Source organism: Narcine bancroftii, chromosome 2 (genome assembly GCF_036971445.1).
Source record: "Narcine bancroftii isolate sNarBan1 chromosome 2, sNarBan1.hap1, whole genome shotgun sequence".
Classification (NCBI taxonomy): Eukaryota; Metazoa; Chordata; class Chondrichthyes; order Torpediniformes; family Narcinidae; genus Narcine; species Narcine bancroftii.
Window position 1 is genome coordinate 180,266,019 of NC_091470.1, and position 25,238 is coordinate 180,291,256.

General features: G+C 43.6%; 1 protein-coding gene across 7 annotated transcripts in view; it reads left to right on the forward strand.

Moving 5' to 3' along the window:
- The window catches only part of LOC138754708 (discoidin domain-containing receptor 2-like), a 126,154-nt gene that overhangs the window by 51,184 nt on the left and 49,732 nt on the right, over positions 1–25,238 (forward strand). For 5 of the 7 annotated variants that reach the window (XM_069919424.1, XM_069919425.1, XM_069919426.1 and 2 more), the window contains 6 exons: positions 9,424–9,526; positions 14,218–14,446; positions 16,164–16,311; positions 16,870–16,975; positions 17,327–17,513; positions 18,502–18,748. In XM_069919424.1, coding sequence (XP_069775525.1) covers positions 9,424–9,526; positions 14,218–14,446; positions 16,164–16,311; positions 16,870–16,975; positions 17,327–17,513; positions 18,502–18,748 — 1,020 coding nt within the window. Of the gene's footprint in view, positions 1–9,423; positions 9,527–14,217; positions 14,447–16,163; positions 16,312–16,869; positions 16,976–17,326; positions 17,514–18,501; positions 18,749–25,238 lie in introns of those variants that run through there. The other 2 variants (XM_069919427.1, XM_069919429.1) reach the window with 2 other exon arrangements.

Here is a 25,238-nt window from a genome sequence, read left to right on the forward strand (position 1 = left end):
AAAGCAGCAGTGGGACTACGGCCACAGTCCACAGGAGCATCTCTCCTGTTCAGGATGCGTCTTTCCTGTTCAGGAAACAGAAAGGCATCTTCTCCGCGACCACCTGAATGTCCCAGCAGCACTCCCCCCTGCCACGTCTGCCGGCGCATTATCTGCGTCCGTGCACCTGAAAGCAGCTTGTGGGACTTGCTTGCTAGTTCGAGGCAAAGGGGGGGTTCACAAGGCACCAGAAACGGTGCCCTCCTACTGGGTGGTGGGCACAGTGGTGGACCAGCGAGGGGCCCACAGGGGCTGAGGGACCAACAGAGGCTGCGGGTGACTTGCGGTCAGGGGACCTGCACGGGCTGCTGGAGATGGGCCCATGGGAACCAGGTAGAGGAGCCGGGATTTTGAGATAGTGCCAAGAGGAAGAAAGGCTTCAGGCTTCCCAATTTTTTTTATTTTTTAAATTTTTTATTTTTCACACTTTAGATCACATTATTCAATATATACACATTTCTCCTTTCAAATATATACAGTGTCGTTTTGTCCCCCCTCCCTCCTCCCCTCCCCCCTACCTCCCCCTCCATCCATTCAAAACTCTGTGTCCAAGATACATCAAAACCATCAAACAATGTTGTCACTCAACATTAACGAACAAAAACTTCCACTGAGTCAATTCTTTCCATTCTCTTTTCCTTTTGTCATTTTAGGTGATAGATGTCCGGTAGGTTTTCTCTATTATATTCCATGTACGGCTCCCATATTTGTTCAAATAATGTTAAATTATTTCTTAAACTATATGTTATTTTTTCTAATGGAATACATTTATTCATTTCTATATACCATTGCTGTATTTTCAAATTATCTTCTAATTTCCAGTTTGACATAATACATTTTTTTGCTACCGCTAGGGCTATCTTAACAAATCTTTTTTGTACACCCTCCAAATCAAGTCCAAATTCTTTATTTTTTATGTTACTTAGGAGGAAGATCTCTGGGTTTTTTGGTATATTGCTTTCTGTAATTTTATTTAATATCTGGTTTAGATCTTCCCAAAATTTTTTCACCTTTTCACAAGTCCAGATTGCATGAATTGTTGTTCCTATTTCTTTTTTACAACGAAAACATCTGTCAGATACTGTTGGATCCCATTTATTTAACTTTTGAGGAGTGATATTTAACCTATGTATCCAATTATATTGTATCATACGTAATCTCGTATTTATTGTATTTCTCATAGTTCCTAAACATAACCTCTCCCATGTTTCCTTTTTTATCTTTATGTTTAGATCTTGTTCCCACTTTTGTTTAGTTTTATCATTTATTTCTTCATTCTCCTTTTCTTGTAATTTGATATACATGTTTGTTATAAATTTTTTAATTATCATTGTGTCTGTAATCAGATATTCAAAAGTGCTTCCTTCTGGTAACTTCAGACTACTTCCCAATTTATCCTTTAAATAGGATTTCAATTGGTAATATGCCAGCACTGTATCTTGAGTTATATTATATTTATCCTTCATTTGTTCAAAGGATAATAGTTTATTCCCCGAAAAACAATTTTCTATTCTTTTAATCCCTTTTTTCTCCCATTCTCTAAAAGACAGGTTATCTACCGTAAAAGGGATTAGCTGATTTTGCGTCAGTATTAGTTTTGATAATTGGTAGTTTGTTTTATTTCTTTCTACATGAATCTTCTTCCAAATATTAAGCAAATGGTGGAATACTGGAGAATTCCTATGTTTTACCAATTTTTCATCTCATTTATATAATATATGTTCAGGTATCTTCTCCCCTATTTTGTCTAGCTCTAATTAAGTCCAATCTGGCTTTTCTTTTGTTTGGTAAAAATCTGATAGATATCTTAATTGTGCGGCTCTATAATAATTTTTAAAATTTGGCAGTTGTAAGCCTCCTTGTCTATACCATTCTGTTAATTTATCTAGTGCTATCCTCGGTTTCCCCCCTTTCCATAAAAATTTCCTTATTATTTTCTTTAACTCCTTAAAGAATTTTTCTGTCAAGTGTATTGGCAGTGCCTGAAATAGGTATTGTATCCTTGGAAAAAAGTTCATTTTAATACAGTTTATCCTTCCTATTAGTGTTAATGGTAAGTCTTTCCAATGCTCTAAATTTTCCTGTATTTTTTTCATTAGTGGATAATAATTAAGTTTATATAGATGGCTGAGGTTTTTATTTATTTGTATACCTAGGTATCGTATTGATTGCATTTGCCATCTAAACAGTGATTCTTTCTTGAATTTTGAGAAATCCGCATTATTCATTGGCATTGCTTCACTTTTACTTGCATTAATCTTGTATCCCGACACTTCTCCATACTCCTTCAATTTCTTATGTAATTCTTTTATTGATGTTTCTGGTTCCGTTAGGTATACTATAACATCATCTGCAAATAAACTGATTTTGTATTCCTTGCCTTTTATTTTTATCCCTTTTATTTTATTTTCTGTTCTTATCAGTTCTGCAAGTGGTTCTATGGCCAACGCGAACAATAAGGGCGATAGTGGGCATCCCTGTCTTGTTGATCTGCTTAAGTTAAAATGTTTTAATACATATCCATTTACTGTCACTCTTGCCAATGGCCCCTTATATAATGCTTTAATCCAATTAATATATTTCTCTGGTAAACTAAATTTTTGTAGTACCTTGAATAAATAATTCCATTCTACTCTGTCGAAGGCCTTCTCTGCGTCTAAAGCAACCGCTACTGTTGGAGTTTTATTTCCTTCTACTGCATGAATTAAGTTAATAAACTTACAAATATTATCTGTTGTTCATCTTTTTTTTATGAATCCAGTTTGGTCTAGACTTACTATTTTTGGTACATAATCAGCTAATCTGTTTGCTAATAATTTAGCTATTATCTTGTAATCTGTGTTAAGTAGAGATATTGGTCGATATGATGCTGGTGCAAGTGGATCTTTCCCTGCCTTTGGTATTACTATAATTATTGCTGTTTTGCACGAATCTGGTAAGCTTTGTGTTTTATCAATCTGGTTGATTACTTCCAAGAGGGGAGGAATTAATAAGTCTTTAAATGTTTTATAGAATTCTATTGGGAGACCATCCTCTCCTGGTGTTTTATTATTCGGCAGATTTTTTATTGTCTCTTGTATTTCTACTATTTCAAATGGTTCTATTAATTTATTTTGTTCCTCTGTTTGTAATTTCGGTAGTTCAATTTTAGTTAAGAATTCATCTATTTTGCCTTCTTTCCCTTCATTTTCAGTTTGGTATAATTGTTCGTAGAATTCTCTGAAATTTTCATTAATTTCCATTGGATTATATGTGATCTGTTTGTCTTTTTTCCTTGATGCCAATACCATTCTTTTAGTTTGTTCTGTCTTAAGCTGTCACGCTAGAATTTTGTGCGTTTTTTCTCCTAGTTCGTAATATTTCTGCTTTGTCTTCATTATATTTTTCTCCACCTTATATGTTTGAAATGTTTCATATTTTATTTTTATCTACCAATTCCCTTCTTTTAGTAGTGTCTTCCTTCCTTACTAATTCTTTCTCTATATCTGCTATTTACTTTTCCAACTGTTCTGTTTCCTGATTGTAATCCTTCTTCATCTTAGTTACGTAACTTATTATTTGCCCTCTGATGAACGCTTTCATTGCGTCCCATAATATAAACTTATCCTTCACTGACTCCGTATTTATTTCAAAATACATTTTAATTTGTCTTTCTATGAATTCTCTAAAATCCTGTCTTTTAAGTAGCATGGGGTTTAATCTCCATCTATACATTTTTGGAGGGATATCCTCTAACTCTATTGTCAATATCAAGGGTGAATGGTCCGATAATATTCTAGCTTTATATTCTGTTTTTCTAACTCTATCTTGTATACAAGCTGATAACAGGAATAAATCTATTCTTGAATATGTTTTATGTCTATCCGAATAATATGAATATTCCTTTTCCTTTGGGTGTTGTTTCCTCCATATATCCAAAAGTTGCATTTCTTGCATCGATTTAATTATAAATTTGGTTACTTTATTCTTTCTGTTAATTTTTTTCCCGGTTTTATCTATGTTTGAATCCAAATTAAGATTGAAATCACCTCCTATTCATATATTCCCTTGCGTATCTGCTATCTTCAGAAAAATATCCTGCATAAATTTTTGATCTTCTTCATTAGGCGAATATATATTAAGTAAATTCCAAAACTCTGAAGATATCTGACATGTTATCATTACATATCTTCCTGCTGGATCTATTATTTCCTCTTCTATTTTAATTGGTACATTTTTACTGATTAATATAGCCACTCCTCTAGCTTTTGAGTTATATGACGCTGCCGTTACATGTCCTATCCAATCTCTCTTTAATTTCTTGTGCTCCACTTCATTTAAGTGTGTTTCTTGCACAAATGCAATATCAATTTTTTCTTTTTTCAGTAAATTTAGCAGTTTCTTCCTTTTGATTTGGTTATGTATTCCATTAATATTTAAAGTCATATAGTTTAATGTAGCCATTTTATACTTTGTTTATCTTTCCCTTCCGTTTCCTCATCATCACCTTTCCTTCTCATCCATTTCTGCTTTCTTTCTTTGAACAGTTTATAAGACAACATTTTTAACACATCAAACATTCCCCTTATTCTCCTACCTAATATTTCTTTAACCCCATTGTCCCCTCCCCTTCCTGAGTTGCCCATTATCCCTTGTCGGGCAACCACATCTCCCCTCTCCATTTGGATTTGCGAATTCACTCGCAAGTATCAACTGATTTTGCAGTGACCGTAATTTCTCCCTACCCAGCACCCCCCAGAAAAGATTTCAATTTTTATATACAAAAAAGGTCACTCTCTAAATTCTCTCTTTACTCCTCTCTTCCCCTTTTTTTCCCTCATTAATTCTTCTCTATACACTATATATTTTCTTTTAAATGCACATACACTTATGTAATATATGTATTATATATGTATATAGTCCTATACACACGTCTTTTTAGTTCGCAGTCTTTTGTACTCTCGTTACACGTCTTCATCTCTCAGTCTATTTTGTAATTGTTCTGCAAATTTTCGTGCTTCCTCTGGATCCGAGAATAGTCTGTTTTGCTGTCCTGAAATAAATATTTTCAATACCGCTGGATGCTTTAGTATAAATTTATACCCTTTCTTCCATAAAATCGGCTTTGCTGTATTGAACTCCTTTCTCTTCTTCAGGAGTTCAAAACTTATATCTGGATAAATAAATTTTTTTTGCCCTTTGTACTCCAGTGGCTTGTTGTCCTCTCTTACTTTCTCCATTGTTTTCTCCAGTACCTTTTCTCTTGTAGTATATCTTAGGAATTTTACTAAAATGGATCTTGGCTTTTGTTGTGGTTGTGGTTTAAAGGCTAATGCTCTATGTGCCCTTTCTATTTCCATTTCTTGCTGTAGTTCTGGACATCCTAAGATCCTGGGGATCCAATCTTTTATAAACTCTCTCATATTCTTGCCTTCTTCATCTTCCTTAAGGCCCACTATCTTTATATTATTTCTTCTATTCTAATTTTCCATTATATCTATTTTCTGAGCTAACAGCTCTTGTGTCTCTTTAACTTTTTTATTAGATTCTTCTAATTTCTTTTTTAAGTCCTCTTCCTCCATTTCTACTGCTGCTTCTCGTTCTTCCACCTTGTCCATTCTTTTTCCTATTTCTGATATGGTCTTATCTATTTTATTCACTTTCTCTTCTGTACTGTTTATTCTTCTTAAATCACTAAATTCTTGTGCTTGCCATTCTTTAAATGAGTCCATGTATTCTTTAATAAGAGAAAGTATATCCATTGTCTTGCCTTTCCCTTCTTCTTCCATTTCACTGTACTCTTCTTCTTCCTCTGGGTTGGCCATCTGTTGTTTCTTTGTTTTCTTTTTCTTCTCTTCTTTCTTGTTTTCGTTGTCTTCTATGTTCTCCTCTTGCTGCTGCTGTTCTGTAGCTGTCATTGCCGGCTGTGGAGATCGACTCCCCAGCTGGTCGCCCCTCCCGTCGGTGTGTTTTTTTTGCATGCGCGGTTGCGCACTTTTACTCGGCTCAGCGAGCCATTTTTGTAGTCCACTTTCTACCGACCTGAGGGAGCGGGTTTCTCTCTCCACCGCGGGCCTCTTCGAGCAGGTAAGGCCTTCTTCTTCTTCCGTTGTCTTCTCTTCCTCTCTTCTTACCGTTAGTTTCGACTTTTCTTTTTTCGTCGCCATCTTCTTTCCACCTTTATATTCACTTTACTTTAATTTTTATTTTTGTGCCTTTGTGCTTTCCTTTAGTTTTTTCAACTTTTCTGGAGAGGGCTGGAGTTCACCATCCGGCCACTACTCCATCACGTGACTTCCTCAAAGCTTCCCAATCTTGTCGGAGGTTTGGATTTTAAAAAAATTTAGACATACAGCATAATAACAGGCTATTCAGCCCATGAGTCCATGCCGCCCAATTGACCTACAACCCTAGTGCGTTTTTTAAGGGTGGGAGGAAACCGGAGCCCCCCCGCCGGGAAAACCCATGCAGACACAGGGAGAACGTGCAAACTCTGTACAGACAGCCAGGCCCGGTCCCGATTGCTGGCACTTGTAAAGGCATCACGCTACACCAACCGTGCCGCCCTAGATCTGTAGCTCGGGCAGCGGACGGATGGGACGCAGAGGCCACAGGAGCAGCTGGAGGAAATCCATGGACACTCAGTGACTCTGAAGGGACTCTCTTTTCCATCTCTTTCTCCTATGGTTAGGGGCAATGCTCACAGCAGCTCTTTGTTTGCCTCAGGTTGGACAAAAAGCAAAGTATCTCCTATATATTACATTTTTAATGTATTATTGCGTCACAATAAAAGGAACCTTTGACTTTCAGAAACCCTAAACGTTGATAGAAAAACCTTGGTGTTTCAGAATGGTCCTGTACTGCCACCCAGTGGCCACAGGGAACTCCCACCCTCACTTCACTTGTTTCTCTGCAGGGGTCATTTACTGCTCCTGTTGTGGTCTCTCCTAGCACCCAATAGCGTGAATCTCCCAGTGGCCACGCATTTCAATTCCTCGTCCCACTCTCTTGCTGTCATGTCTGTCCATGGAATATTACAGCACAGAAAACAGGCCACTTCGAGTCTGTGCCGAACCATTTTTTTTGCCTAGTCCCACTGACCTGCACCCAGTCCATAGCCCTCCAGACCTCTCCCATCCATGTACCTGTCCAAATTCATCTTAAATTTTAAAATTGAGCCCACGTTCACCACTTCAGCTCGTTCCACACCCCCACCCCTAACTGTGAGAAGAAGTTCCCCCTAAACCTTTCCTCTTTCACTTTTAACCCGTGCCCTCTGGTTTGTACCTCACCCACCCTCAGTGGAAAAAGCCGACCTACATTTACTTATCATTTTAAATACCTCAATCAAATCTCCCCTCATTCTTCTACATCAGGGAATAAAGTGCTAATCTGTTTAACCTTTCCCTGTAACTCTGTCCCTGGAGTCTGGGCAACATCTTAGTAAATCTTTTCTGCCCTCTTTCTATCTTAATGATATCTTTCCTGTAGTTCGGTGAACAAAACTGCACACAATTCTCCAAATGTGGCCTCACCAATGTCTTATACAACTTTACCATAACTTCCCAGCTCCTGTACTCAATACTTTGATTTATGAAGTCCAATGGTCTCATGGAGTACAAGACTGCAAATTGGAGGAACGACACCTCATCTTCCGTCTCATTCCCTCCAACTGGACGGACAACATTGACATTGTTGGCCTCTCCTGTTTCGCAGAGCCTCTTATCCAATTAATACCTTTTGTCTATTGGTCTGGACTCCTGCACCCCCTCCCCCCACTTCTTCTGCCCAGCCTTTCATTCAAGTAACCAGCAACAAAAAAGGGTTTAAAAAAAAAAGCCTGGAAGTTTAAAATTAGCACGCCTTGCCATTAGTTCTCCATTCACACAACACACAGTCTCAAGCAACCAGAAAACTCGCTTATGCGGCATCTGCCAATCCCTGTACACGCCGGATTCCAGGGGTCTGACTTTACCTTGGAGATCTGGTTGGCGTAGTGGTTAGCGCAACACCATTACAGCACCAGTACTCGGGACCGGGGTTCGAATCCAGCGTTCTCCCCGTGTCTGTGTAGGTTTACCCCGGTGGGGGGGCTCCGGTTTCCTCCCACCATACCGGGGATTGTAGGTTAGTGGGGTGTAAATTGGACGGCACGGACTCATGGCCAAAATGGCTGGTTACCGTGCTGTACGCCTTAATTAAATTTTAAAACATTTAAGGGCTCAGGCCTGAAACGTCGGTGATATATCTTTACCTCTAATGGACACTGTGAGACCAACTGAGTTCCCCAGCATTTCTGTGTGCGTGTTATCTCCTTCCTGTGGCTGTTTTCTCTTCCCCTGCCCAAGCTGATTTTTTTCCCCTTGCTGCCGACTCTCCAGATGGGAAGATCTGTGGGACCTGGAATGTCCGCTGCCCCATGATGCGCCGCTGGTCAGTTTCGGGGAGGGGTGGGGGAGAAAGACTGCACCTCGGGTCTAGGACTGCAGTGCTCCCTGTGTCCCAACTGGCTCCCCGCCCTGTTGTGGCCTGGGATCTTCCTGCGTCGGAAAGAAGAGAGAGGGGGTCATGGCTGCCGTCCCCCTCCCCGTCTGTCAGAGAAAGGTCATGGGGCAGTTGTCCCCCATGTCCAGAGCTCAAGGTTTATCCTGCCACTGCACTGGACCTTCTGCTTGTTTCGCCACTTGCTATTACTGGGATCTTTCTGTGCACAAAGCCAATCGTTGGTGAAATTAGTGCACTACGCTGTACTACATACAAGCTGACGAGCTGGACTGCTTGCAGAGTGATCTTCCTCGATGTATCTCGGTTCATGTGCGCCCAGGATTCCACTGAGTTGTCATTGAACTTGTTCCACTCCAGTGCCCTCGGCCTCTCCCCGCCTCTGCATCACTGCCCCAAAGGTCATCCCTTAACAAAACCTTCTCTGCTGTCGAGGCAAAGCTTCCCAAGTCTGGAAAACCTCATCAGCGATTTATTTTAATCAGACCATTCTGGGGTTTTTTTGGGGGTTAATTAACCCCCTCCTATCTGCACCCTCTCCCCATTCCTCTTTCCTCCCCCTATTCCATAATTCCCTTCCTGACTCCCAACCCTATCCCTGTTTCTCTCCAACTTCCTTCCTTTCCCCGTTCTCCCTTCCCCCCCCCACACACAGTTCCCTCCCCTCTATCTGCTCCCCCTCTCCTTCCTCTAATACTTTCCCTTCCCTCTATCCTCTCCTACTCCTCCCTCTGTCCTCAATCCCTCCCCACACCTCCTCCCAAGCCCTCCCTTTCCCTTGGCTCCTCTTGACACCTCTCTTCCCACCTTGACTCGATGTGCTTCCCCCACAACCCCCCCCCCACCTTCCTCCTGATCCCCACCACTCTTGCTGCCTGCCTAACCCTGCCCCTCTCTCCCCAGAGCAGTGTCGGTTTGCCCTGGGCATGCAGGACTCCATCATCAGGGACGAGGACATCATGGCTTCCAGTATGTGGTCTGAGTCCACCGCGGCGAAATACGGCAGGTGAGGACCCTCCCCCCACGTTTCCCCCTGTCCGAGAACCAAAACCCGAGTCTCCAAAAGCCTCCTACGCCCTGGTCAGCTGGGGGCTGAGACAAAAGCTCTGGTCTTGGGGTTGGGGGAGGGTGGGTGCACGACCGGCAGAGCCGCTGCCTCAAGTGACCCTAGTTTGATCCCTGCCTCTACTGCTGTCTCTGTGGAGTTTGCCCATTCTCCTTGTTGGAGCTTGGGTTCCCAAAGACAGTGGATGAATGGATGGCTATAAATCCATAAGGCCATTAGACCATAAGATATAGGAGCAAAAATAGGCCATTCAGCCCATTGAGTCTGCCCCACCATGTAACCATGAGCTGATCCATTTTCCCACTCAGCCCCACTGCCCGGCCTTCTCCCCATCACCTTTGATGCCCCTGGCTAATCAAGAACCCGTCAACCTCTGCCTTAAATACACCCAATGACCCGGCCTCCACAACTGCCTCTGGCAACAAATTCCACAGATTCACCACCCTCTGGAAATCCTTCTGAATCTCTATTCTAAGTGGATGCCCTTCAATCCCAAAGTTGTGCCCTCTTGTCCTGGACTGTTCCACCGTGGGGAACAACCTTTCGACATCTACTCTATCCACACCTTTCAAAATTAGAAATGTTTCAATGAGATCCCCCCCTCATACTCCTAAATTCCAACGAGTACAGGACAAGAGCTGTCAAACACTCCTCATATAACCCTTTCATTCCTGGAATCATCTTGGAGAGGGTTCAGAGGAAGTTCTCTAACATCAACAGATCCTTTCTTAAATGCTCCAAGTCAGGTCTCGTAAATCCTCACCGTCATGGCCCTGCTTTGTGACAGATTATGGCAATTTAAAAGTGAAGGTTCAAAGGGAGGTGATGGGAGATAGCGATGTAGCAGAGCTCCTGAGATGTATGGATCAGAATGTTGAGCCTCGGAATTGGGGCGCCCTGTACGTGGATTATTTTCCGTGGTTCTGTCCGGAGCCGTAAAGCTTCACAGCATGGAAGTGGGGCCCCTTAACCCAACTTGTCTCTCCAGACATAAGATTAAGAGGGGCTTGGATCGGGAGGTGGGCGGCCAGCACCTTATTCCAAGGGTGACGCTAGCAAATACCAGAGGACATCTGTTTACGGTGAGGGGAGGAGAGTTCAGGGGAGATGTCAGAGATAAGTTTTTTTTTACACAGGGAATGGTGGGTGCCTGGAAAGCATTGCCAAGGGTGGAGGCTGGTACAGGTGCACAATCCTTTATCCGGAACCCCTGGGGGACCGTGTGCTCCGAATTTTGGATTTTTCCGGATTTCAGAACAAAAACCAGCTGCCTCAGATTTAAGCCCACCCGAATTATGCTGCCGTATCCAACCCCTTCGCATCATGCTGGCGTCTCTTTTTCCCCTCCCCCCCTGCCCACCCAGGTCGCGCTGCTCTCTCTCCCCTCCCACCCCCCCCCCCCCGCCCGCCCAAGTCGCGCTGCCGTCTCCTCCCCCCGCCCGCCCAAGTCGGGCTGCAGTCCCTCTCCTCCCTGCCCGGCCGAGTCGCGCTGCCGTCTCTCTCTCCCTCCACTGTACCAGCACCAGGAAAAAAATGCCGGTTTTTGGAGTTTTCTGGATTTTAGATATCCGGATAAAGGATTGTACCTGTACAACAGCAATAAGGTCAATCAAAAGACCCTTAGACAGGCAATGGATGTAAGATGGATAGAGGGTTCTGGGGGGGTTGTGAGGTAGGAAGGGTTAAATTGTTGTGGAGTAGGTTTACATGGGTCAGCTAAAAAACACAATGCTGGACAAAGTCTGCTGGTCAAACAGTGTAGTGTCCCTTATGTAGCAAGGATAAAGGTACATTACCAACATTTTGGGCTTGAGCCCCTTCATTGATACCTTGACGTTACCAGCTCAAGCCTGAAACGTTGATTATGTATCTTTCGTGTTTTACTTCTTACATGGGTCAGCACAACATCGTGGGCCGAAGGGCCTGTTACTGTGCAGGAATGTTGGGTGCCACACCTCCTCGGCTGTCGGCGTGCCTGATCCATAGAACACTACAGCACCAAAACAGGCTCTTTGGCCCAGCTAGTCCATGCTGGACTAGTATTCTCCCTCGTCCCACTGACCTGCACCCAGTCCATAGCCCTCCCATCATATACCTGCCCAAATTCTTCAGCAGGCAGCTCATTCCACACCCTCACCCCTCTCTCACACCCCCAACCCTCTCTGGGTAAAGACGTTTCCCCTGAATATTTTGCCTTCCCCCCCCCCACCCCCCCCGAACCCATGTCCTCTGGTTTGTACCTCACCGAACCTCAATGGAAAAAGCATTTACTCCATCTATACCCTTCATAATTTTGTATACCACTATCAAACTCCCCTCATTCTTCCACACACCCAGGGAATAAAGTCCTCACCTGTTTTACCTTTCCCTGTAACTCAGTTCCTGAAGTCCAGGCAATGTCCTAGTAAATCATCTCTGCACTCTTTCAATCATATTGATATCTTTCCTGTAGTAGGGTGACCAAAACTGTACACAATACTGTAAATTTATCCTCACCAATGTCTTGTACAACTTTATCATAACATCCTAACTCCAAGACTCAATATTTGATTTATGAAGGCCAATATGCCAAAAGCTCTCTTTGCAACCCTGTCCACCTGTATTCCCCGATCCCTTTGTCCTACCGCACTCCTGTGTCCTACCATTTACCATGTGTGTCCTACGATGGCTTGTCCTTCCAAAATTCAACACCTCACACTTGACTGCATTGTCTGGGTGTGACTGTTAACATAATGGTTAGCACAACCCTATTACAGCGCAGGTTTGTCTGTCAGGAGTTTGTATGTTCTCCCCTTGTCCACGTGGGTTTTCCCCGGGTGCTCCAGTTTCCTCCCACCCTTCAAAACGTATGAGGTTTGTAGGTCAATTTGGGTGTAATTGGGCGGCACAGGTTTAAATGGCCAGAATAAGCTTCAACAATGCTGTAAATAAAATTTAAAAATTTACAAAGGAAGTTTAAATTCCATCTGCCATTTTTCCTGCTGGTTTAGATCCCTTTGCAGGCCTTCCTCGCTGTCAACTGCACCACCAATCTTTGCGCAAATTTTTGTTTGCGATTATAAGGATTTTGTTAGCACTAACACAGGAACAGCAGTGGAAAATTCACCAGACAATGGTAAATTCAAAATAATAGTTTCTATTAAACTATCAATAACATTTCTTACTTATCTCTAAAATTAATCCCACTTTGCGCATGTGTGTGTTGTGTGCGTGTGTGTGTGTGTGTGTGTGTGTGTATATATAAAGTCCCACTCTGAAAAGTCCATCTTTAAAACTTCAGCATCGTTTTAGCCTTGCTTGAAGGTCTTAAATTCTCAGTTCAGAAATAATTATACAGCACCTTTAAACATCATACGTTCAGAAGGCCTCCTCACTCACAGTTCTTTTGATGAGATGTCTTGAGGGGTATACTTTAGGTAGAAATGGCCATCTTTTGAGCCACCAATGTACCTCCTTGTGAAAAGCAGAATACAATTCCTGTCTTCCCAGGATCAAATCTTGACTGAGGATTTTGAAATCTGTTCTCCACGCGAAGAATCTGCCCTCTTTTCAAAGAGACAGTGAATGTGGCTACTTTCTTGCACGATGAATTTACAAACCTAGACAATGGTTAAGCAAAGTGGCCACACAAAAATAGACACAGTAGGGATCTGTCCTTCAGCGAAGTCTGTCTTCCTTATTTCAAAAGCCACTGATATGTGTTCCCCTTTTCCCCGGAGTAACGCACAACAGCACCCATTCTGGTTACTGTAATTCAACCCTGTCTTTCGTAAGGTTCCAACCCCCTGTGTGTCACAGGAGTTTTGACTTTAAAAAAAATTATTCTTTGTTTCTCATTTCAATAATATTTCTCCCATTTCCCATGTCACATGATAGGTGACGTCCCTTCTGTCTTTGAAGCTCAAAGAGTCTTTTGACACGAATGTGCTAAAAGTGTTCAAGTCCACTTAGGTCTCCCAGAAGTTTGCTTTCCTCAGAAGTAAAATGGCCTGCATTTACACAGGTGCTTCTGAACTAACACCTATTGTTTCCAATACCTACAAGAACCATCATAAATCCTTTTCATCTTTTTATGTCTCAAACTGGCTTTGTCTTCGATCTCAGATCTCAGAGAACCACTGTGTGTTTAAAATGCAAATGTATTTGTGTTCCTGTAACCACCCAAACTAACTTATTAAACCATGTATAGTTTCAACATTAAACTAAGATTCATATTAACAAAGATCCAATACAATTTACAAAAGGGGAGATAAATATTCAAATTTCAATTTTTAACAATTTAAATCTAATTTTTAAAAATTTAGACATACAGCACAGTAACAGGCCCTTCCAGGCCATGAGACTGTACTGCCCAATTACACCCCATTAACCTACAAACCACCAAACCCCACCCCCGTGTATATTTTGAATGGTGGGAGAAAACCGGAGCCCCCAGGATTCAGAGTTGCATTTTGTTGAGAAGAAGAAGTGTTGGTGTTGCATTGTTGCAGAGAGATCTTTGGTCCTGGGCTGGATTTGGTCCCCTCCACCCCTCGCCACATTCCCGTGGGGCTGGAGGAGTTCTGGAGAGGGAGGGTGAGGCGGGTTCTGTTACACCGTGAACGAGTCGCTCTTGGTGCCTCTCCCCGCAGGCTGGGGACCGAGGAGGGGGACGGGGCTTGGTGCCCGGCCAAGACAGTGTCGCGGCAGACCAGTGAGTTCCTGCAGGTGGACCTGCGCCGGCTGCACTTTGTCACACTGGCTGGCACACAGGGCCGCCACTCGCGCGGCCACGGCAACGAGTATGCCCGCTACTACAGCCTCCACTACAGCCGCAACGGCAAGGAATGGAAGACGTGGAGGGACCGGAGAGGGAACGAGGTGACCTGGGCGGGCTTGGGATCTTTCCGCACCATCGTGAACGCCGCAGCTGCCGTCGCGCTCCTGAAGTGGGGCCGTTGCTCCCACGGCCAGCCAAATGCTCGCCACTCCCTGACCCAACTTGACAATGTCCCCCACTCCTATCCCACCACCCCCAATCCCCCAAATTCCCCTATCCCCCAACACCACCACCCTCTTATCCCCACCACCCCTATCCCACCATCCCAAATTCACCCACCCCCAAAGTCCCCACCCCCTATACCCCCCAACACCACCACCCTCTTATCCCCACCATCCCTATCCCCCCATCCCCAATCCCCCCAAATGCTTCCACTCCTATACACCCCCACCCCCTATCCCCCCCCACCACCTAACCCAAACGATCACCCCCCCAACCCTTTGCCCCAACATGTCCATGCTAGCCACTCCCCTCTCCAACCAGACATCACCTTCTCATTTCCGGTAACACCCTCCCATCCCTCTGCCTCCTTTCCTCCAGTTCCCTGGCCCATTCCCTCTCCATTCCCAGAACTTCCCGCCTCCCTCTCTCACCTCGGCATTTTTCCCCTTTTTCCCACCCATTTCCATAGAACACTGCAACATTCAGCCCTCCTTGTCTGTGTTGAAACATCATTGAGCTAATCCCACTGATCTGCAGACATTCCATAACTCTCCAGACCTCTCCTATCCACCTATCTGGCAATTTATTCTTAAAGGTTAAGAGTGACCTCGCATTCACCACATCAGAAGGCAGCTCGTTCCACACTCCCACCACTCTCGAGTGAAGAAGTTCCCTCTAAACCTTTCCCCTTTCACCCTAAAGCCTTGTCCTCTCGTATTTATCTCTTCCAGTCTGTGGAAACAACCGACCTACATTTACTCTGTCTCTGCCTCTCATCATTTTGTAAATCTCCCCTCATTCTTCTACACTCTAGGAAACAAAGTCCTAATCTTTCCCGGTAACTCAACTTCTGAAGACCCAGCAACATCCTAGTAAATCTTCTCTGCACACTTTCAAACTTACTGATATCCTTCCTGTAGTTTGGTGACCAGAACTGCACATAATACTCCACATTTGGCCTCACCAATGTCTTGAACAACTTTACCATCACATCCCAACTCCTATACTCAATATTTGATTTATGAAGGCCAATATTCCAAAAGCTCTCTTTACAACCCTGTCCACCTGCGATGCCACTTTTAGGGAACTATGTATCTGTATTCCCAGGTCCCTCTGTTCTACTGCACTCCTCAGTGACCAACCATTTACTATATACGTCGTTTCTTGGTTTGTCCTTCCAAAATGCAACACCTCACCCTCATCTGCATTAACATTTAGTGGGAACATTAGGGGAACTTCGTCACACACAGAGCGGTGGGAGTGTGCAACAAGCTGAAGTGGTGAGTGCCAGCTCAATTTTAAGATTTTGGAGAGTACATGAATGGGACAGGTATGGAGGACTACGGACTGGGTGCAGGTGAGTGGGACGAGGCAGAAAAATAGTTCGGTACAGACTAGAAGAGCCGAGGGTCCTGTTTCTGTGCTGTAATGTTCTATGGTTCCATGTTGGCTGCTTGGTACTACTTTGAACTCTGAAACTCGCTGTGTCGGTCTCTCTGTCCTGCTGCACGGGTCTGGGGGAGGAGATGCAGTGTATCGCACACAGGGACACCCGTGATAATCTCTTGTCCTGCCCTCGCACACCCCCGTACCAAGGTTATCACCGGAAACATCGACCCCTACGACGTGGTGCTGAAGGACCTGGGGCCACCGATCATCGCCCGCTACGTGCGTTTTTATCCGATGGCAGATCGTGTCATGAGCGTGTGCATGAGGGTGGAGCTGTACGGCTGTACCTGGGAAGGTGAGTGGGGGACTCGTGAGGGGAGTGGTTGTGTCGACCTCTTGGAAACCCAGAGGCCTTTCACTGTAAACCCCAAACCCCATCCCTCTACCCCTAGTAAACCCCGAACCCCATCCCTCTACCTCTTGTAAACCCGAACCCCACCCTTAACCCATATTCTCTGGTTTGTATCTCACCGACCCTCAGTGGAAAAAGCTGACCTACATTTACTCTGTCTGTCCCCCTCATAATTGTAAATACCTCCATCAAATCTCCCCTCATTCTTCTACGTTTTGCCATCTTCTCTGTACAAGCTGCCTGACCTGTCGAGTGTTTCTGCAGTTCTCAGTCTTGACTTTGGGTTTTCCTGCCTCATCCTCGAGGATGGGACACCCACATCCCCACTGGGCCGAATGGTCTCCTTCCCCTGATTCACGGATGTCGTCCACGCTCTGAGACCTGGTGGAAGTGACATGCCCTTGGCATTGGGAGCAGCCTGGCAGGATTCAGCCAGGGTACTCGTGCTCGTTACCCGACCCACCTCACCGGTGGTAACCTACCTCTCCCCCTCCTCCGCAGACGGCCTGAAGTCCTACACCATCCCCATGGGTCATGTGATGAACATTTCGGGTCTGCCACCGGTCAACCTCAATGACTCCACCTACGATGGGAGCCGAATCGGAAGGTAACAGGCCGGGAGGGAGGGGTGGAGGGCAGGTCATGAGTTGGGGAAGGTAAATACTGATAGACACTTCACGTCCACACTGGTTCAGGCATGCACATGCTCTCTCGCACTCTATCTCATGCTCTCCCTCAACCTCTTGCTCTCTCTCATGCTCCCTCTCTCCCTCCTTTCTATTTAGCTCTCTCATTCTCTTTCTTGCCCTCTCTCTCTTTCTCATTCTCTCTCTTGCAGCACTCATGCTCTCTCTCACACTATTACCCACAGCTAATCGCCCACTGGTCCCCCCGCTGCTGTTCCTCCTTCAGTGTTACCACCATCTCCACCTTTGTTTTCTCCCCCCACCACCCACAGGCTGCGCTACGGGGGTCTGGGGCAGCTGACAGATGGGGTCCTTGGTCTGGACGACTTCACTCAGAGCCTCGAGCTCCGGGTGTGGCCTGGCTACGACTACGTGGGCTGGGAGAACCGCACGCTGGGGAGCGACCATGTGGTGGTGGAGTTCCACTTTGACCAGCTCAGCACGTTTGACTACATGAGGGTAAGGTGGGGACCCGAAAGAGGGGGGTGGGGGTTGGGAGGCGGGGTCTCAGGAGGGAAGCTATACGACCTGGGATGTTTTCAAGGGTCGAGCATTAAAAAAAGCAGGGGGGAGGTGGGGTGTTGGAGAGTGGCCAAGAGTGATCAGGTCTTCGGCAGAAAGTGGGAAAGGGGCAAGACAGAGACCACAGGAGCGAGGGGAGAAGGTAGAACCAGAGGGAGGGGGTTAGCCAAAATTAGACAAGTCACTGTTGGGTTTCAGGATGTGCTGAACATTATTCAGTTTCACCTCAAAATACAGAAATGGTAGGTGGACAGCCCACATTCTGTGGGCTGAAGGGCCTCTCTGCTGTGAGCATTTCTGGTAACTGACCTTTGTGTTGGAACCCCTCCTTTCACCCCATCTGCCTCTCTCTACCCATCCCCACTCTCTCTCACCCCACCCCTCTATCTCCATCCCTTTCTCTCTCTCCCATCCCCTCTCGCCCACCCCCTCGTGCCCCTCTCTAAATCCCCCCCACTCTCTCTCGCTTTCGCCATCCCCTCTGTCCACTGATCCCCTCACTCTGCCCTGTCCCTCTCTACTTCCCCTGCACCCTATCTATCCCCGCCCCCTCTCTACTGCCCCATCTCTCTCCTCTGCCCCTTTCTCTCTCCATCGCCCCTTTTCCCCACCCCCTCACTCTTCCCACCCCCTTCCTCTTCACCCCCTCTCCCTCTGCCCCATCCTCTCCACTACCACCTCTCTCTCCACCCTCTCCACTACCTCTCTCTCTCCCCGCTGCCTCTCTCCCCACCCCTCTTCTCCTCTGCCCTGTTCTCTCCCTCTGTACCCCCTCGCTCTCATCCACCCCTTTCTCTCCCCCCACCCTCTCTTTCCCCCTTCTTCCCCTTGCCCTCTCTCTTCCCCTTCTCTTTCTCTCGACCTCCACCCCCTGCTCTCTCTCTCCCTTCTCTCTGTCTCCCTGCTCCTCTCTCCCCACCCCCAGATACATTGCAACAACATGTTCACCCATCATGTGAAGGTCTTCAGAAAGGTGGACTGTTTCTTCAAGCCCAGCCCGGTAGACCCCTGGGATCCAGACGCCGCCACCACCGCCACGGTCCACGACAACAGGAATCCCAGCGCCCGCTTCGTGAAGGTGCCCCTGGGCGGGCGACAGGGCCAGGCCTTGCGGTGCCATTTCTACTTTGCCGACGCCTGGATGATGTTCAGCGAGGTCACCTTCCGCCGAGGTAGGAGAGTGCCAGCGCAGGGTGGGGTGGGGGGGGGGGAATGGTCTCCCTGATCGAGGAGAGCGAGAGAACATAACCCAAGGAGCAAGAGTCGGCTATTTAGGCCCATCGAGCCTGCTCCACCCTTCTATAACCTTGCCGCTGATCCGGGGCTCACTGAGAACAAGGCTAACCTTTGACCTCACTCTAGAGGCAGAGGAAGCTTGGTTAACCAATATCGGCCAGTGCTAGTTAGCAAAGCAGACTCAAGATTCCTTTATTGACTTGTAATAGCACGGAACGTAATATTACACAAAATTGCCTGCTGTAAGTGTATGGTCATGCACTTTGGTAGAAGAAATAGACGGGCAGATTAGTTTTTAGATGGTGAGAAAATTCAGAGGTGCAAAGGGACTTGGGAGTCTTCATGCAGGATACCCTAAAGGTTGACCTCGGAGGAGTCACGTGATGGAGTAGTGGCCGGTCAGGGAACTCCAGCCCTCTCCGGAAAAGTTTAAAAAAAAAACAGGGAAAAAACAAAGGCACAAACACAAAAACTAAAATAAAGTGAAAATAAAGGTGTGGAGAAAATGGCAGCGAAGAAAGAAAAGCCAAAAGCAACGGGGAGAAGAGAAGAAGAAAAGACGTCGGAAGAAGAAGGTGAAGGCCTTACGTGTCCAAGGAGGCCCGCTGTGGAGCGAGAAGCCCACTCCCTCAGGTCAGTTGAAGCCCCGAGCTCAGGACTACATAAATGGCTCGCAGAGCCAAACAAAAGTGCGCAACCGCGCATGCACAAGACAAAAATAACACTGATGGGAGGGGGGTCCAGCTGAGGAGTCGATCTCCACAGCTGAAATTGACAACCAGAACAAAGCAGCAAGAGGAGAACATAGAAAATAACGAGAACAAGAAAGAAGAGAGTTAAAAAGAAATCAAAGAAACAACAGATGACCAACCCAGAGGAAGAAGACCAGCATCAAGACACTTCTAGTAAAAATAAGAAGACCAAAAATATCCAACAAAATAAAACAAACAAACCAACAAGAAAACCAGAAGAGACAGAGGTAAAGGACACAGATCCTGGAGTGGACTCAGAAGAAGAAGAGGAAGAACACAGAGAAATGGAAGATAAAGGGAAGGGCAAGTACATGGATATATTTTTTTAAAGAATATATGGAATCAGTAAAAGAATGGCAGTCACAAGAATTCAGTGAAATAAAAAGAAGAGTAAAAAGTACAGAAGAAAAAATGAATGGATAAGAGATGATCATGTCAGATATAGGAAAAAGAGTGGACAAGGTGGAAGAACGAGAAACAGCCATAGAAATGGAAGTAGATGACTTAAAGAAATTAGAAGAAACTAATAAAAAAGTTAAAGAGATACAAGAGCTGTTAACTCAGAAGATAGATATAATGGAAAATTATAATAGAAGAAACAATATAAAGATAGTGAGCCTTAAGGAAGATGAAGAAGGCAAGAATATGAGAGAATTTATAAAAGAATGGATCTCCAGGGTCCTAGGAAGACCAGAATTACAGGAAGAAATGGAAATAGAAAGGGCACATAGAACATTAGCCCCTAAACCACAACCACAACAAAAACCAAGATCCATTCTAGTAAAATTCCTAAGATAGACAACAAGAGAAAATATATTGGAGAAAGCAATGAAGAAAATAAGAGAAGACAAAAAACCACTGGAATACAAAGGTCAAAAAAATTTTTTCTATCCAGATACAAGTTTTGAACTCCTGAAGAAGAGGAAGGAGTTTAATACAGCAAAAGCGATCCTATGGAAAAAAGGATATAAATTTATGCTGAAGTACCCAGCGGTACTTAAAATAGTTATTCCAGGGCAGCAAAACAGACTATTCTTGGATCCGGAGGAAGCACGAAAATTTGCAGAACAACTACAAAACAGACAGAGAGATGAAGACATGTAACGAGAACAAAAATGACCACAAACTATATGTATGTGTGTAATATATATATATATATATGTGTGTGTGTGTGTGTGTGTATATGTGTATGTATATTTTTAAAAAATAGAGTATAGATAAGAACTAAGAAGGGAAAGTAAGGGAAGAAAGGAAGTAAGGAGGGAATTAAGAGAGTGACCTTTGTTATATATGAAGATTAAAATCTTTTCTGGAGGGGGCTGGGTGGGGAAGAATTACGGTCACTGCGAAATCAGTTGACTCTTGCGAATGATTTCGCAAATCCAAATGGAGAGGGGAGATGTGGTTGCCCGACAAGGGACAAAGGGCAACTCAGGAAGGGGAGGGGATAGTGGGGTTAAAGGAATTTTAGACAGGAGAATAATGGAAATATTTTGTTTTAGAAATGTTGTCTTATAATGTGTTCAAAAAAAGAAAGCAGAAATGGATAAGAAGGGAAGGTGGTGATGAGAAAACGGAAAGGAAAGATAAACAAAGTATGAAATGGCTATGTTGAACTATATGACTTTAAATATTAATGGAATACATAACCAAATCAAAAGGAAGAAACTGCTAAATTTACTGAAAAAAGAAAAAATTGATAAAGCATTCATACAAGAGACACACTTAACTGAAGTGGAACACAAGAAATTAAAGAGAGATTGGATAGGACATGTAACAGCAGCGTCATATAATTCAAAAGCTAGAGGAGTAGCTATATTAATCAGTAAAAATGTACCAATCAAAATAGAAGAGGAAATAATAGATCCAGCAGGGAGATATGTAATGATAAAATGTCAGATATATTCGGAGTTTTGGAATTTACTCAATGTTTATTCACCTAATGAAGAAGATCAAAAATTTATGCAAGGTATCTTTTTGAAGATAGCAAACACGCAAGGGAACATACTAATAGGAGGGGATTTCAACCTTAATTTGGATTCAAACATGGATAAAACTGGAAAAAAATTAATAGAAAGAACAAAGTAACCAAATTTATAATTAAATTGATGCAAGAAATGCAACATTTGGATATATGGAGGAAACAACACCAAAAGGAAAAGGAATATTCATATTATTCGGGCAGACATAAAACATACTCAAGAATAGATCTATTCCTGTTATCAGCTCACATGCAAGAGAGAGTTAGGAAAATGGAATATAAAGCTAGACTATTATCGGACTGTTATTGACAATAGAGTTAGAGGACAAGAATTCTCTATACCAAGAATATATAGATGGAGATTAAACTCCATGCTACTTAAAAGGCAGGATTTTAGAGAATTCATTGAACGACAAATTAAAATGTACTTTGAAATAAATACAGAATCAGTGAAAGATAAGTTTATACTATGGGACGCAATGAAAGCGTCAATCAGAGGGCAAATAATAAGTTATGTAACCAAGATGAAGAAGGACTACAATCAGGAAACAGAGCAGTTGGAAAGGGAAATAGCAAATATAGAAAAAGAATTAGCAATGAAGGAAGACACTACTAAAAGAAGAGAATTGGCAGATAAAAAAATAAAATATGAAACACTACAAACATATAAGGTGGAGAAGAACATAATGAAGACAAAACAGAAATATTATGAACTAGGAGAAAAAATGCACAAAATTCTAGCATGGCAGCTTAAGACAGAACAAACTAAGAGAATGGTATTGGCATTAAGGAAAAAAGACAAACAAATCACATATAATCCAACGGAGATTAATGAAAACTTCAGAGAATTCTACGAACAACTATATCAAACTGAAAACGAAGGGAAAGAAGATAAAATAGATGAATTTTTAACTAAAATTGAACTACCGAAATTACAAACAGAGGAACAAATTAAATGAACAAATCCATTTGAAATAGAAGAAATACAGGAGATAATAAAAAAACTACTGAACAATAAAACACCAGGAGAGGATGGATTCCCAATAGAATTCTATAAAACATTTAAATATTTATTAATTCCTCTCCTTCTGGAAGTAATCAACCAGATTGATAAAACACAAAGCTTACCAGAGTCATGTAAAACAGTAATAATTACAGTAATACCAAAGACAGGGAAAGATCCACTTACACCAGCATCATATAGACCAATATCTTTACTTAACACAGATTATAAGATAATAGCTAAACTATTAGCAAACAGATTAGCCGACTATGTACCAAAAATAGTAAATCTATTTATTAAAAAAAGACGAACAACAGACAATATCTGTAAATTTATTAACTTAATTCATGTAGTAGAAGGAAATAAAGCTCCAACAGTAGCAGTTGCTTTAGACGCAGAGAAGGCCTTTGACAGAGTAGAATGGAATTATTTATTCAAAGTACTACAAAAATTCAGCTTACCAGAGAAATATATTAATTGGATTAAAGCATTATATAAGCGGCCATTGGCGAAAGTGACAGTAAATGGATATATATCAAAACAATTTAACTTAAGCAGATCAACAAGGCAGGGATGCCCACTATATTGTTCGGGTCCGAGATGTTGCTGCTCGTGTCCCAGATATCCTAAAGTGGGAGGGACAGGAGCCAGAGGTCGTGGTACATGTAGGTACCAATGACATAGGGAGAATTAGAGAAGAGGTCCTAAAAAGTGAGTACAGGCAGTTAGGTAGGGAGTTAAAAAGAAGGACCGCAAAGGGGGTAATCTCTGGATTACTCCCTGTGCCACGTGACAGTGTGAATAGAAATAGAATGAGGTGGAGGATTAACACGTGGCTGAAGGGGTGGAGTAAGGGGCAGGGTTTTAAGTTTCTGGATAACTGGGACCTTTTTTGGGGGAGATGTGACCTGTACAGTAAGGACGGGTTACACTTAAATCCCAGGGGGACCAGAATCCTGGCAGAGGTATTTGCTAGGGCTACTCAGGATCCTTTAAACTAGAATGGTTGGGGGGAGGGAACAAAATAGTACAGAGCAGTAAGGAAAAGGTTAGAATGCAAACAAAGAAAGTTTGGAGTAAGTATTTGAATATGGATGGGCAGGTGATAGAGAAGGGAAATGCTCTGGAAGAAGATGAAGGGCAATTAGCAGGAAAAGTAAATAATGTTGTTCTTAAAGATGAGGGAAAACAGGGATTAAAAATTGGGAAATCCCTGAAATTCATATATTTTAATGCCAGGAGTATTGTAAAAAAGGTGGATGAGCTGAAGGTGTGGATTGATACTTGGAAGTATGATGTGGTAGCGATTAGTGAGACATGGTTGCAGGAGGGATGTGATTGGCAACTGAATATCCCTGGGTTTCGTTGTTTTAGGTGTGATAGAGTCGGAGGGGCAAGAGGAGGTGGGGTTGCATTGCTTGTCAGGGAAAATATTACAGCGGTGCCTAGGAAGGATAGATTAGAGGGCACATCCACGGAGGCTATTTGGGTGGAACTGAGGAGTAGGAAAGGAGAGGTTACACTTGTAGGGGTGTATTATAGACCACCCGGAGGGGACCGAGACCTAGAGGAGCAAATCTGTAGGGAGATAGTAGATATTTGTGATAAGCACAGGGTTGTAATTATGGGAGATTTTAATTTTCCACATATAGATTGGGAAACACATTCTGTGAAAGGAATGGATGGGTTAGAGTTTGTGAAATGTGTGCAAGATAGTTTTTTACAACAATATGTAGAGGTGCCGATCAGAGAAGGAGCAGTGTTAGATCTACTGTTGGCAAATGGGATGGGTCAAGTGACGGAGGTTAGTGTTGGCGAGCACTTCGGGTCCAGTGATTATAATGCCATCAGCTTCAATGTCATTATGGAAAGAGAGAAATCAGGGCCAAGGATTGAGGTTTTTGATTGGGGAAAAGCTAGATTTGAGGAGATGCGAAAGGACTTGCAGGGTGTGCATTGGGACAATTTGTTTCATGGGCAGGATGTAGTAGAGAGATGGAAGTCTTTTAAAGATCAGATTTTGAGAGTGCAAAAGCTTTATGTTCCTGTTAGGTTAAAAGGAGGGGCAAAAGGTTTGAGAGAGCCGTGGTTTTCAAGGAATATTGGAAACTTGGTTCGAAGAAAAAGGGAGGCGTACATTAGATATAAGAAGCATGGAGTTAAGGAGATGTTTGAAAGATACATTGAATGTAAGAAGAATCTTAAGAGAGGAATTAGGAAAGCTAAAAGAAGGTACGAGAAAACTATGGCAAGCAGGGTGAAAACTAATCCAAAAGAGTTCTACAAATATGTTAATGGTAAGAGGAAAGCTAGAGACAAAATTGGTCCCTTAAAAAATCAGAGCGGAAAACTGTGTGTGGAGCCCAGAGAAATGGGGGAGATATTGAACAGTTTCTTTTCTTCGGTATTCACTAAGGAGAAGGATATTGGGAGATGTGAGATAAAAAAAAGCAAATTGGGTAAATATGGGGAATATAGAGATTACAAAAGGTGTAGTTTTAAGGCTTTTGAAGAATATAAAGGTGGATAAGTCTCCGGGACCAGACGGGATCTTCCCCAGGACATTGAGAAAAGTGAGGGAGGAAATAGCAGAGGCTCTGGTGGTAATTTCCAAATGTCATTAGATATGGGGATAGTGCCGGAGGATTGGCGCATTGCGCATGTGGTTCCGTTATTTAAAAAGGGTTCAA